At 40.9% G+C, this 13318-nt stretch overlaps 2 protein-coding genes across 6 annotated transcripts in view; one reads left to right on the top strand and one right to left on the bottom strand.

Moving 5' to 3' along the window:
- Positions 1-10661, top strand: part of Rev1 (REV1 DNA directed polymerase) — a 75171-nt gene extending 64510 nt beyond the window's left edge. For 2 of the 4 annotated variants that reach the window (XM_021199202.1, XM_029539221.1), the window contains 11 exons: positions 110-330; positions 4130-4302; positions 5693-5795; positions 6588-6753; positions 7018-7220; positions 7967-8200; positions 8596-8716; positions 9187-9398; positions 9483-9639; positions 9771-9873; positions 10253-10661. In XM_021199202.1, coding sequence (XP_021054861.1) covers positions 110-330; positions 4130-4302; positions 5693-5795; positions 6588-6753; positions 7018-7220; positions 7967-8200; positions 8596-8716; positions 9187-9398; positions 9483-9639; positions 9771-9873; positions 10253-10364 — 1805 coding nt within the window. In that variant the 3' untranslated portion in view covers positions 10365-10661. The remainder of the gene's footprint in view (positions 1-109; positions 331-4129; positions 4303-5692; positions 5796-6587; positions 6754-7017; positions 7221-7966; positions 8201-8595; positions 8717-9186; positions 9399-9482; positions 9640-9770; positions 9874-10252) is intronic. The other 2 variants (XM_021199203.2, XM_021199204.1) reach the window with 1 other exon arrangement.
- A 292-nt stretch (positions 10662-10953) lies between these two features.
- Eif5b (eukaryotic translation initiation factor 5B) overlaps positions 10954-13318 on the bottom strand; it is a 49465-nt gene continuing 47100 nt past the window's right edge. For both annotated transcript variants that reach the window (XM_021199205.1, XM_029539222.1), the window contains exons 22-24: positions 13159-13297; positions 12204-12365; positions 10954-11904 (exon numbers count right to left, since the gene is read on the bottom strand). In XM_021199205.1, the coding sequence (XP_021054864.1) occupies positions 11797-11904; positions 12204-12365; positions 13159-13297 (409 nt within the window). In that variant the 3' untranslated portion in view covers positions 10954-11796. The remainder of the gene's footprint in view (positions 11905-12203; positions 12366-13158; positions 13298-13318) is intronic.

Genomic DNA, 13318 nt, shown 5'->3' with positions numbered 1-13318 from the left:
TGTCATGAATTTTTTTTTGTATAAAATTTAAGTTAATGTTTTGTGCATATGTAAATAAATGACCAAAATTTTAATAGTTTGTCATTTGTGTACGTATTCCTCTTCCTAGGAGTTGGGCGTTCAATGGAATCTAAGCTTGCATCTTTGGGGATTAAGACTTGTGGAGATTTGCAGTGTTTGACAATGGCAAAACTCCAGAAAGAATTTGGCCCCAAGACAGGGCAGATGCTGTATAGGTTCTGCCGAGGTTTGGATGATAGACCTGTTAGAACAGAGAAGGAACGAAAATCTGTTTCAGCTGAGATCAACTATGGAATAAGGTTCACCCAGGTAATGTGTCTTTACATGGTCCTGTTTCTAACCTCTGACACTCTTGGTGATTGAAATAAACATATAAACTGTTGCTTTACTCAGAGCCTTGGCGACCTTTAAGGTGGATCCTTAATTTAAAAATGCAGGTCTTAAGATATAAAATACTCTGCTTTTGTGGTCAAAAGTGATTTGAGTTACAATTATTCTCATTACCAATGAAGAGAAAAAGGCCAGACAAGTATTTTGAGTGTTAAAAATTGTTCCATACCCAGTCTGGGCCAGAGCCCTAAACAGACCTTGGGCCTGAACTCTGCAGCCAGTTCCACAACACCTGTAGGAAGCCCCACTCTCGGGTTCTCTAACACTCCCAGGATCATAGCAGAGGTGAGGAGGACATACCATCTGTCCCAACTCCACCGGGAGTAACTGGGCCCAGCGGGATCCAGGAACTCGGGAACCCCATCCGACCAGTGGCACAGATTCCTTCTGGTCTGAGCCAGACCTTGGGCCCGAACGAACTCTACAGCCAGTCCCACAACACCCAGAGGAAGCTCCACTCCCAGGTGCTCTAACACATCCAGGATCCTAGGGGCTTGGTCACACCAGAATCTCAGGATCCCAGAAGCAGCTTTACTCACAGGAGCTCTGTCACACCCCGGATCTCAGGATCACAGGATCACAGGGTCACAGAATCACAGGATCACAGAGACAGCTGGACTCTGAGGAGTTCTGACACAACCAGGATCACAGGAAGGACAGGCTTCAGTCAGATATAGCGAGGACAAGTAGCACTAGCGAGAACCAGGTGGTGGGAGGCAAGCATAAGAACATAAGCAACAGAAGCCTAGGTTACTTGGCATCATCAGAACCCAATTCTTCCAACGTAAGTCCTGGATACACCATCACACCAGAAAAGCAAGATTCAAATCTAAAATCACTTCTCACAATGATGATAGAGACCTTTAAGAATGACATAAATAACTCCCTTAAAGAAATACAGGAGAATACAGGTAAACAGCTAGAAGCCCTTAATGAGGAAACACAAAAATCCCTTAAAGAATTACAAGGAAACACAAACAGGCAAAGGAAATGAACAAAACCATCCAAGAACTAAAAATGGAAATAGAAACAATAAAGAAACAACAAAGGGAGACAACCCTGGAGTTAGAAAACCTAGGAAAGAGATCAGGAGTCAGGGATGCGAGCATCGCCAACAGAATACAAGAGATAGAAGAGAGAATCTCAGTTGCAGAACATTCCATAGAAAACTGACACAACAATCAAAGAAAATGCAAAATGGAAAAAGATCTTAACTCAAAACATCCAGGAAATCCAGGACACAATGAGAAGACTAAACCTAAGGATAGTAGGTATAGAAGAGAGTAAAGATTTCCAACTTAAAAGGGCCAGTAAATATCTTCAACAAAATTATAGGAAAAAACTTCCCTAACCTAAAGAAAGAGATGACCATGAACATACAAGAAGCCTACAGAACTCCAAATAGATTTGACCAGAAAAGAAATTCTCCCATCACATAATAATCAAAACACCAAATGCACTAAACAAAGAAAGAATATGAAAAGCAGTAAGGGAAAAAGGTCAAATAACATATAAAGGCAGGTCTATCAGAATTACACCAGACTTCTCACCAGAGACTATGAAACCCAGAAGATGCTGGGCAGACATCATACAGACCCTAAGAGAACACAAATGCCAGCCCAGGCTACTATACCCAGCAAAACTCTCAATTACCATAGAGAAAACAAGATATTTCATGACAGAACCTAATTTACACAATATCTTTTCACAAATCCAGCCCTACAAAGGATAATAGATGGAAAACACCAACACAAGGAGGGAAACTACACCCTAGAAAAAGCAAGAAAGTAATCTTTCAGCAAACCCAAAAGAAGATAGCCACACAAACATAATTCTACCTCTAGCAAAAATAATGGAGTAACAATCACTTTTCCTTAACATCTGTTAACATCAATGAACTCAATTTCCCAATAAAAAGACAGGCTAACAGACTGGATAAGTAATCAAGACCCAGCATTTTGCTGCATACAGGAAATGCATGTGACAAAGACAAGACACTACCTCAGAATTAAAGGTTGGAAAACAACTTTCCAAGCAAATGTTTCCAAGAAACAAGTGGTATAGCCATTCTAATATCGAACAAAATCGACTCAATAGAAACAGATGTATAAAAGTTGGGGTCATAGACAGATGCACTTAGCAGTTAAAACTAGCAGAATGCATAGAAACAAACACTTTTCTAGGACTAATCGACTATTCTGAGTCTTTTGTTGTTCCATATCAAATTGAGGATTTTCTTTGTATTTATGTGAAAAATGAGGTGAGGATGTTGTGATTTCATTGAATCAATAAATTGTTTTGATAGGAAGTTCTTTTTTCACAATGTTAATTCTACCAAGCTATATATGCTTGGGAGGTCTTCAAATTCGAGTGTGTTTCTTAATCTCTTTCTTCATACATTTAAAGTCTTCATTGTAGAGGTTTTTTTTTTTTTTTTTTACCTCTTTTGTTATATGTATCCTATTTTATTTTATTTGAGAAACTGGGACTAGGAGTGTATCCATCCATGATCCCTTTCTCAGAAGGCTTGTTACTCGTATGTATTAAGACTAGTAAATTTTGTAAGTCGTAACATTTTGCTGAAATTATTGATAATTTTTACAGTTTTTCTAGTCAGATTTTGGGAACATTGGGTATAAGATAATATAATCTCCAATTGAAAATAATTTGACTTACTATTTTCCCATTTGTATCCCTTCTCTTGCCTTATCGCTCCAGCTAATGCTTCAGTCACATTGAGGATAGCAGCAGTCCTCTCCCATCCCTGATTTTATTAGCGCTTATTCATGGTTTTATTCATTTAGGAGGATATTGGCCATGGGTTTGTCATATATAACCTTTATTATGTTGGAATATGTTTCCTACAGTCCTACTTGTTCTCAGACTTTTATTAAGAATGCATGTTGAATATTATCAAAGACTTACTTTTTTTTTCTTCCATTGAGATGATCATATGATTCTTGTATTTTTTTGTCCATAAATGCAAAACAAAGAATTGTTTCACACTGTAGTTAAAAATTGGCCTCTTCTGTTGTTCATACCTCAATGGTTGTCAGCCTTCTACCACTGCAACCCTTTAATACAGTTTTTCATGCTGTGGTGACCTCCAACCACAAAATTATTTTCATTGCTACTTTATAACTGTAATTTTGCTATTAAGAATAGTAATATTAATATCTATTGTTTTTTGATGGTCTTAGGTGACCCTGCAAAAGGGTCATGTGATTCCCAAAGGGCTTGTGACCCACAGGTTGAGAAACCCTGCCTCTACAGCAGTAGTGCAGGTGAATTGGTGTTTCCTGTCCCTTGAATGCACATTTGCATTTGGGTACCTCTCTGGGATTTAGGTCCATACACTGTACATCCCGAGGATTTGAGATCTGACAAGTTCTTGCTCTTTGGAACTCTCATGTAGGAATCTAACAGAGTGTTGGAATTCACATGTTATCACATGTTATTAGGGACACTAATATTTGCAACAGGTCAGTGACAGCATAAAAAAGTAAAAAAGGAAAATGCCTTATAGAGTACTTAGTACACTGAGAACATGACCACTTATAGTAACACACAGTCAAGGTGTATGCACAGTGTTTGTTTTAAATCAATGCATATGATAGGGAAATAAGATGTGCTCAATATGCAGAACTAAGACTCTTGAGAAGAACCTATTAGGTTAAGGAAAAGAATCAGAGTGCTTTTCATCTTTGTTTTTGTGTAGCCCAAAGAAGCAGAAGCTTTCCTTCTGAGTCTTTCAGAAGAAATTCAAAGACGACTTGAAGCTGCTGGCATGAAGGGCAAACGCCTGACTCTGAAAATCATGGTACGGAAGCCAGGGGCCCCTGTAGAAACTGCAAAATTTGGAGGCCATGGAATTTGTGATAACATCGCCAGGTAAACTTATTCTTTAAGAAAAGAATGTTGGTAGTTATAGTCTGTGCAGCTTATTATAAGTCATACAACATAGTATCAGTAGTAGTAGTTTCAGTTACAACTTACTAATCCTGGTGTTAAGTAGCCTGCAGAGGCAGGCCACAGCCCGTGGTCACTTAACTTAGGTTTAATACCTATTGCAAAATACTGAATGTCGATGGATAATTTTTAAAGAAAAGATTTATTTAGTTCACGGTTCCTGGTGATGCAAGAGGCTGGTACCCTTCTACTGTCTGCCAGCTGGTGGCATGCCGGTGGCATCCCAGTGCCAGGAACATAAATGACAGACAAGGTCAGGCAAGAAGCTAAACTGCTCTGAACGGGCCAGACTTGCTCCTCCCTTCTCTAAACAAGTGTTCAGGACAGCAGGATCAGTTGCTTCCTAGAGCAGTGACCTAGTCAGGTCCTGTCCCTGTCTCTTTAGGTCCAGATCACAGACACGAGCATGACTGTGAACAGACCACATCTAAGTCAGGTCTTCTTCAGGTCTCCAGGCTGTTAATTTGAGAATTTAGAAAGGAAAGGGGCTGAGCATTAGCAAGACAAGGGAATGGGTGTGGTTTGTGAGAGACTGACTGGGATGTTCCAGAGTTTCCTGAGTAAATCATTAGAGCCACCAGAATCCTATCTGAAAGCTGTAGAAAACTGTTCTTTAAAACTATGATGTTTGATGGGCACACCACTTAATGTTTATGACCAACATGAAACCACTTTGTAAAGTGGGTCTTCTGTTCAGCAAATTGCATTCTGACAAGCCAGTGTCTTTAACAATCAGTCTATGAGTAAGGGTTATAATGTGAGTTTTCAGTAAAGATGAGCTCATGTCAAACATGTTTGTTCTTATAAAGTCTCTAATTCAGAAACTTAGTGTGTTATTGAAAACATTATGTACTGTGGGAACAGGCAAAAAGTAAAACAACATACTTTATTTCATGTACAAATTGAAAGCAACAATAATGGACATTTCTGTGTGAAACTGGTTCTTAAGCAGTTTTGTGGGGGCAGGTGGGAGGGAGGCAAGAACCAGGTCCATTTTAGAGTGTGTTTCCGGGAAGAACTGGCTTTCTACCATGTAGTCTAATATGTTTTAATCCCAACATTGTATATGTATATATACATTTTTTTTCCATGCGTTAACTAAAAACTTCCTTGCCTAAATTTGTCAACTTTTGGTTTGGGTCTTCATGGCTTGTTTAAAGCACCAATGTTATGGTTTCTATGCTTGTGGGTGGTCTTCCTGGCTTGCTATAAGGGCAATTATTAATAACTCCTTGCAGTGTTTTATATCTTTTAGTGAATATATATGGAATGTACATTTGTTTGCTTAAGAATGTAATTCTAATACTTACAGGACTGTAACTCTGGACCAGGCAACAGATAGTGCAAAAACAATTGGGAAAGCTACTCTAAACATGTTTCATACAATGAAACTAAATATATCGGATATGAGAGGGGTGAGTATCACACTGGCTCCTTCTTTCTGTAGCATGAAGTCTGGGCTTGGTCCTGATGTAGTACAGGCGCATTACAGACACAATTTGAACGTCTTCCATGCAGTCCATGGAAGGAAACGGGACTTCTCGTCAAGCCTCCTCATGCTGGTTCTGACAGATTAGATCTGTTACTGTGTAGATTGTCTTCTGCACAATACCATTCAAATCTTACACATCCTATTCCCAGCACTGGACGAGCACCCATATCACTGCGTTCCTGCCTCAGCTCTGTAACTCTACTACTATAGGGAGACTTTGACCATGCTAAGTAGATACATGGACCACTCTGCTATACCCAGCCTGCCAGCTTTAGAGACAGATCCTATTTAAAGCCTCAGCTGGGGCTGGTGAGACACTTGAGTAGGTACAGGCACTTTGGTTGTCATGGGCCTCTGTGCTTTCACTGTATCAGCCTTTCCCCTTTAAATGTAATAAACCCTGTAAAGCCACCTAGAAAACCTATGGAATACTGAAATCCACTTGTTTGAGTAGTCTGATTTTAAAAGTCTTACTACCCACCACCATGTTTGGGTAAGAATGCATACTCTGTATCAAGATAAAGCTACTTAAGTCACTGAGCCACAAGTTGTTTGTGGGATAACTCATAAGCTGTTGGTTTGCATTGTTTCAATGGATCCTTTATTCTAGAAACTGGATTGTTGGTAGCACCAACAAATAACTGAGAATTTTGTTTAGAATTCTTATTTTTCACTTTTGTTACTTTAGAACCATTCTCTTTTATTTTGACTCTAGGTTGGTATTCAAGTTCATCAGTTGGTTCCTGCTAATTCAAATCCTTCCACATGTTCAAGTCGTCCATCAGCTCAGTCAAGCCTCTTCTCTGGTTGGCCACATTCTGTCCGTGATCTCTTCCAACTTCAGAAAGCTAAGAAACCCGCAGAAGAGGAGCAAAAGGAAGGTGGGTGGCCATCAGTGTGCGGCTGCTTTCTGCTCCACGAAGTCCTCGGGGAGTAAGGAGTTCCATTTTAAATCCACATGGGTTTGTGCCATTTCATTTGTTTGTTTGTTTGTTTGTTTGTTTTTTAAAGTAAAATTACATTCTAAATTATGAATCTAAAACTATTTGTAAGGAAAAAAATGAAGTGATGGGGAGGGGCTTGGCTGTTCTCCCCCTTCCCGTGAGCTAAAGAGGCTGTTTGATTTCTGTTTCCTACAACTGTAGTGCTTCTAGGTGCTGTGGATATGGAAGTATCCTCCACCTCTAGAGCTTGTGGTTTACCGTCTCCGCTTTCTGCACATCTGGCAGCTAGTGTCAGTCCTGATGCTAACAGCGGAGAGTGTTCCAGGAAATGGAATGGCCTGCACTCTCCTGTCAGTGGACCATCAAGGCTGAACCTCAGTATAGAGGTCCCATCACCATCCCAGGTATGGGCTTTGATCCTTAAGTCAGTTTTGTACTAACAAAAGTGATATTCTTCCTTTGTTGTTCAGCATACAAAGTCAACTTCATGTGTCTTACTGTTCTCACTTAAGCCCCTCCCACTTGTGCAGGTTCCCTTGTTTGCTAGTCTGCTTTGTGTCAGGTGTATCCCATCATCTTTTTGCATGATTTCACATGGGGCAGGGTAAAAAATGAAAATGCTGCCTCCAGATCTAAGGAAAGAGGCAGTTCTTAGGCTTGAGGTAGATACCCTAATGCTTGTATAAATACCTTTTTTTCTTAATACTTTTAATGCGGGCAGTGGTGGCGCACGCCTTTAANGGATTTCTGAGTTCGAGGCCAGCCTGGTCTACAGAGTGAGTTCCAGGACAGCCAGGGCTACACAGAGAAACCCTGTCTTGAAAAACGAAAAAAAAAAAAACAAAAACAAAAACAAACGAACAACAACAAAAAATACTTTTAAGTTTAGGATGATAATATTTGGGGGGGGGAATCTGTCATCTGAAAAGGTAATTTCTATTGTCCCTTTCTATGGGTGAGTTCTTACTGTAAGGTATTCTGTGAGTAATGTGTGGACTGTTGTATTCTACTGACCCCTACACTGCACTCACCTTCAGACCCGGGCTTCAGTGTCCATCAAGATAGCTGGGGTAGGGACTGGTGGTCTGAACTTGTACTGTTCCTGAAACCTCCATTCCTGAGCATCAAGTTCACATTTGGTATTTTATAGATTGACCAGTCTGTTTTAGAAGCGCTCCCACCTGATCTCCGGGAACAAATAGAACAAGTTTATGCCGCTCAGCAAGGAGAGCCACGTGGAAAGAAGAAAGAACCAGTGAACGGCTGCAGTTCCGGGGTGTTGCCACATCCTGTTGGCACAGTTTTATTACAGATCCCAGAGCCTCAAGAACCTAGTAATAGTGACACCAGGATTAGCGTCATTGCCCTTCCAGCATTCTCACAAGTATGTTGATGTTCAGTCATGCTTTTCTCACCTGTCCCCTCCTCTAATTCCTGAGGAGCTTGTACATCTGCAGACAGTAGTTGGCACCTCAGCCCCAGAGGGAAGAGACATGGGAGGCAGGTGTCAGTACCTAAAGCTTCTGAAAGAACACTCTTTATTGACTTTATTGGTCCACACAGAATAGGGGGGATAGGGGGAAGATGCCCAGAAGTGTGCATGTGTTTTTGACTTCCCATTTTGTAACCGAGTATCTTGTTCTGATCAGTTAGCACAGAAATTGGATTGCTCATTTCCAGTCTCTTGGAAGGTTTTGTCCTAGCTTTGCTGTGAAAGTGATTTGAAAACAGTCTAGCTATCCTCCAGAATTAACTTAGGTGTGACTCTCCTTGCACTAGGTGGACCCTGATGTCTTTGCTGCCCTTCCTGCTGAGCTTCAAAAGGAGCTGAAAGCAGCATATGATCAAAGACAAAGGCAGGGAGAGGACACTACTCATCAGCAGCCAGCCAGTACATCTGGTAAGCAGAGAGAACTGTCATGTCCCAAAAAGGGACATCATTGTGTTATAACTCTTCATCCTAGAGAGTAACTGAAATGTTGTTGTAAAGTCCGAGTGTTGTAAAGTCACTGCTGGTTAGTACTTGTGCTGGTCTCAGTATTTTTAGATACAAGTCAAGGTACTTGTCCTTTGAGACTATTTGAAAGAATGTGGGTTCAAAAACAGGAGATACAAGTCAAGGTACTTGTCCTTTGAGACTATTTGAAAGAATGTGGGTTCAAAAACAGGAGATCTCAAAACACGAGTCCCTGAACACACATTCATTAAACCTAAATAATTGCTAAATGAGAATACTACGTCATATAGCTGAGCTCGGAGGACTTTATTCCTTAAGCCACGGCCTGCCTGGCCTCCTAGGGTGGGTTGGAAGGACAGAGTCAATGGTATTACCTTTATTTCATTTTGAGGCCCTCATACCTCTTCTTTTAGTGCCAAAGAATCCTTTACTTCAGCTAAAGCCACCAGCAATGAAAGACAAGAGGAACAAGAGGAAGAACCCCATTGGTTCTCCCAGAAAGAGTCCTTTGAAAAATAAGCTGCTCAGCAGTCCTGCAAAATATCTGCCAGGGGCATATGGGAGCCCCCAGAAGTTAATGGATGGTTTTCTACAACATGAAGGAATGGCTTCGGAGAGACCCCTGGTAAATGGAACAAAATACTGTTAATAGATTTTTAATGTACTTGATACTGTCTGAATACAGCATTCTCGTTTACTTTCTCAACAGGAAGAAGTTTCGGCTTCCACCCCTGGTGCACAGGACCTATCTAGCTTACCACCGGGCCACACCAGCTGTTTTAGACCAGTAGCACCCAACCTAGCTGGAGCTGTGGAATTCAGCGATGTGAAGACCTTGCTCAAAGAGTGGATCACTACTATCTCAGGTTTGTGTGGTCGCTCTGTGACTCGAGAACAGGAAAGGAGCACAACGGATCCAGCCCCTTGTCTAACATTCTGAGCTGTGTTTAGCTGTAAGGTGTGTTGGGTCCTCACCTGGGCTTTTCCTCCTCCCTAGATCCGATGGAAGAAGACATCCTGCAGGTTGTGAGATACTGCACTGACCTCATAGAGGAGAAAGATTTGGAAAAATTGGATCTTGTTATAAAATACATGAAAAGGTAATTTATTAAATTTTTTACTTAAAGAGGAAAAAAAAAAGCATGTCCCAACAATCAATTGAGGGCATATAGATAGAACAAGTTTTTAAGGTTCCTGGTTTTAAATGCCATATAATGGTGACAGGAATACTAAGTTAAAAATAACCATTCCCATGGTTATGTCCAATACACAAATGACCATGAAATGCTTCTGAGTGCCCTAATAGGTCTTAAGACTTGGTTTTCGTGTCTGGGCTGGCCTTTAAACTCAGTGGCTGATATTATAGGCGTGAACCACTGTATCCAGTTCAAAATTTAAAATATCTTTAAAAAATAACTCTGAAGGTCAACCATGTGTGCTGGAGCTCTCTCTTCAATGGTGCCTCTTCCTCACCTTCAGGTTGATGCAGCAGTCGGTGGAGTCTGTATGGAACATGGCGTTTGACTTTATTCTTGACAATGTTCAGGTGGTTTTACAGCAGACGTATGGAAGCACACTGAAAGTGACCTGACTGACTGTCCAGAGAGCCTGGTGCTCGCTGTGCCAGCAGTGCTTGTGAGGTATTTGCAAAGTGCATGATAGTGATGCTCTCAGTTTTCATAATTCTACATTTCTTTTTAAGCAAGTGTTTTGTACATTTCTTTTCAAAAAAGTGCCAAATTTGTCAGTATTGCATGTAAATAATTGTGTTAATTCTTTTACTTGTAGCATAGATTCTATTTACAAAACGTTTGTTTATAAAGTTTTATGGATTTTTACAGTGAAGTGTTTACAGTTGTTTAATAAAGAACTGTATGTATATTTTGTACAGGGTTTTTTTTTCTTTCTTGTGAATCCCTAACAATCTCAGCTATAGGAGGAACTAGCAACAGTTTATTCTACTTAAAAGGCTGGACCTCTAAGCCAGCCTGCTACACAGACTTATGTGCAAACGTGTCCAACAGTCCAATGCCAGCATTTTACTAGTTTTTTCTTGTTCACAAACCAATAAAATCCTGGCTTGGGATTTATTTACCTAACAACTCAAGTCCAAGATGATGTTGAGAAAATAATCTTCTCTAGTGTGTGCTGTGTCATAACACATTTCTTACAATACACAGATAATACATTCATTTGTAGTGGACACTTTGAATGAATGAACACTCTGAACTTCAAGTTCTCCTACAGCAGGTTTCTTCAAAGGATGCTATTGGATCCTCAGGAATAACTATGCAGTCTAGTCATGAGGTGTGTGAATGAATCACTGAGGTCTAATCATGCAGAAACAGTGACAGAAAACAATGGAATGTATGCAGAACGCCCTCTGAGAGCAAGCGTTAGCAGGTGCTGAGGATGAGCTAGAATGGAGGCCTAGCAGAGCCTACTGGACTGCAATGGCTCCTCTTTATTGGCAGTTTGTTCCAATGAGCTCTCATGACTAGTACAAGCAGTAATTGCAGCCAGCCATGGTTGCACACAAAGCAGAAGGGAATAAGAGTCCCTACCTACATTTTCTAGTTAGAAAATTCACTAAGGGCATGTGGCAAAGGAATGCTAGGGGTGGGAGAAGGGTAAGTCACTGTGAAAAGAATACCCATAAACTTATTTCTTACATCAGAAAAGTCCCAAGAATCACAAAATCTGTAGAAGCTTGGTTAATCAAATACTGCAGGACTGATTTAATCAGTATAAAATTGAAAGATTTAGATTTGTAATAAAAATCCAAATTTGAAGGAAGGGCAAACTTTAAAACAGCAGCCAAGTCTTAAAGGAAGGGTGGGTGAGTGCAGACACGCTGGACTGTGGGGCAGGGAACTGACCACTGTCAAACCAGTGTAAGTTGCTTGGTTTCTCATGGAAAACATTTTATACACCTAAGTCCATCAGCGTCCAAATGTCTGTTCCGTTGGTAATATCACAACATAATATTACATTTACTCCAAATTCTATCCCGTGTGGGAAAATTAGATGATTTCAAATACTTTCTTCAGCTCCACAATAAGCTGCCAGTCACTCTTCTGCATTTCATCTCTGAACCAGTCTTTGAGTGCATCGATGGACTGCCGGCTGATCTGCAATAGCCCAGGCACAAACAGGGTGAGCCAAAGGTGCAACAACTGTGTCAATGAAAGAAAGCCAGTGGTCCCAAATGTCACTTAAGCAACAGAAAGGCAGTGTTTTGCAGCCTGCTTTCAGAGGGAGAGCCCATATCTGTGAGTTGTGGCTCTATCAGAATCAACACCTGATGTTCCCAAAGCCATATTTTGGTTCTCTGGGCCACTGTAATAGGCAACCAGATGGATAAAGGGAACTAAGATTTCTGAAGTTTTCAGTCTGAAAATATGGTACTTTTGCTAATTAAAATACTTACCTTACTGACAAGTATGTCTGTAGCTTCGAAATGTCTCCCAAACATTTTGGGAGATTCCCCAGGGATAGGTTCTATTTTGACACAGACCTCTTGTCCTTTTTTTGCAACATCCACCTGTTTGTGGTTTATTTCAATGCTTGTTACTATCCCAATGTCAACAAACTGTAAGAGAAAGATCAATGTCAGAGACTCACATAGGTTATGATGACAGCTGAACTTGGTCTAAGCCTGCAGTGTCCACAGTAATTTCTCCACATCACCCCACCTACCCCCCCCCCCCCAAGACGGCAGCCAAAACCAAACAACTCTCTGAAGACTTGCCAGTCTGTTGCCCCAGTGTCATTTTGTGGTCCTGCTATAAACTCTCAGGCTGTGATAGGACATACAGCTAGTCACAAATAAGCCAGAAAGATGGAGGCACAGGAGGCATCTGAGGCACAGAGCCAACAGCAAGTTCTTTGTGCCACCATGGCCAGAAAAGTACTAGGTGAGCCTAGATCACTATCCCAAAATTAAGATTCCGAAGGCCATTTCTTGACAGTAGGTAGCACATGACCAGTAGCCACTGCCCTGCGAGAAGCAGAAGGAGAACAAGTTTGTTGCCTTTTCCAAAGTAAATCCAATGGGGTCAGTGTCACTGAGACATAATGTTTTGGTGATCTGCATAGTGTTGGAATTCCCTTGAAGGTTCCCTTTCAATAAGTCTGTCTATAGAGGAGGGAACGGACAAATACAAATGAATAATGTTCCTAACACATTTGAGCTGGACTCTTCACATCTCCACTGAGATTACAACATATATCTGTCTAGGAGTAAGCAAACATGTGAATGAGGACTGCAGACAGACATTACTGAAGTGATACCACCTAGGGGAAGACAGAGCATCAACAGTTAGTTACCAAGGATGAATACCACTTGCTTGAGATAAGAACACTGATGTTGGCCTGGAACTTACATTTTTGCTTGGAACGCACATAGGTGTTCCTTGTTTCACTTGACCAGCCTCCACAGTGACCCCTATTACTATTGGATCTCGAGAATTGAAAATGTATTGAGGGAGGATTTTCATCTTGCAGGGAAATACTGCTATGTGCCTGAAAGTAAAAAGAAAGCAA

This window comes from Mus pahari, chromosome 5 (genome assembly GCF_900095145.1).
Source record: "Mus pahari chromosome 5, PAHARI_EIJ_v1.1, whole genome shotgun sequence".
NCBI lineage: Eukaryota > Metazoa > Chordata > Mammalia > Rodentia > Muridae > Mus > Mus pahari.
Note: the sequence above shows the minus strand (reverse complement) of the source record. Positions and strands in the feature narration are given on the sequence as shown.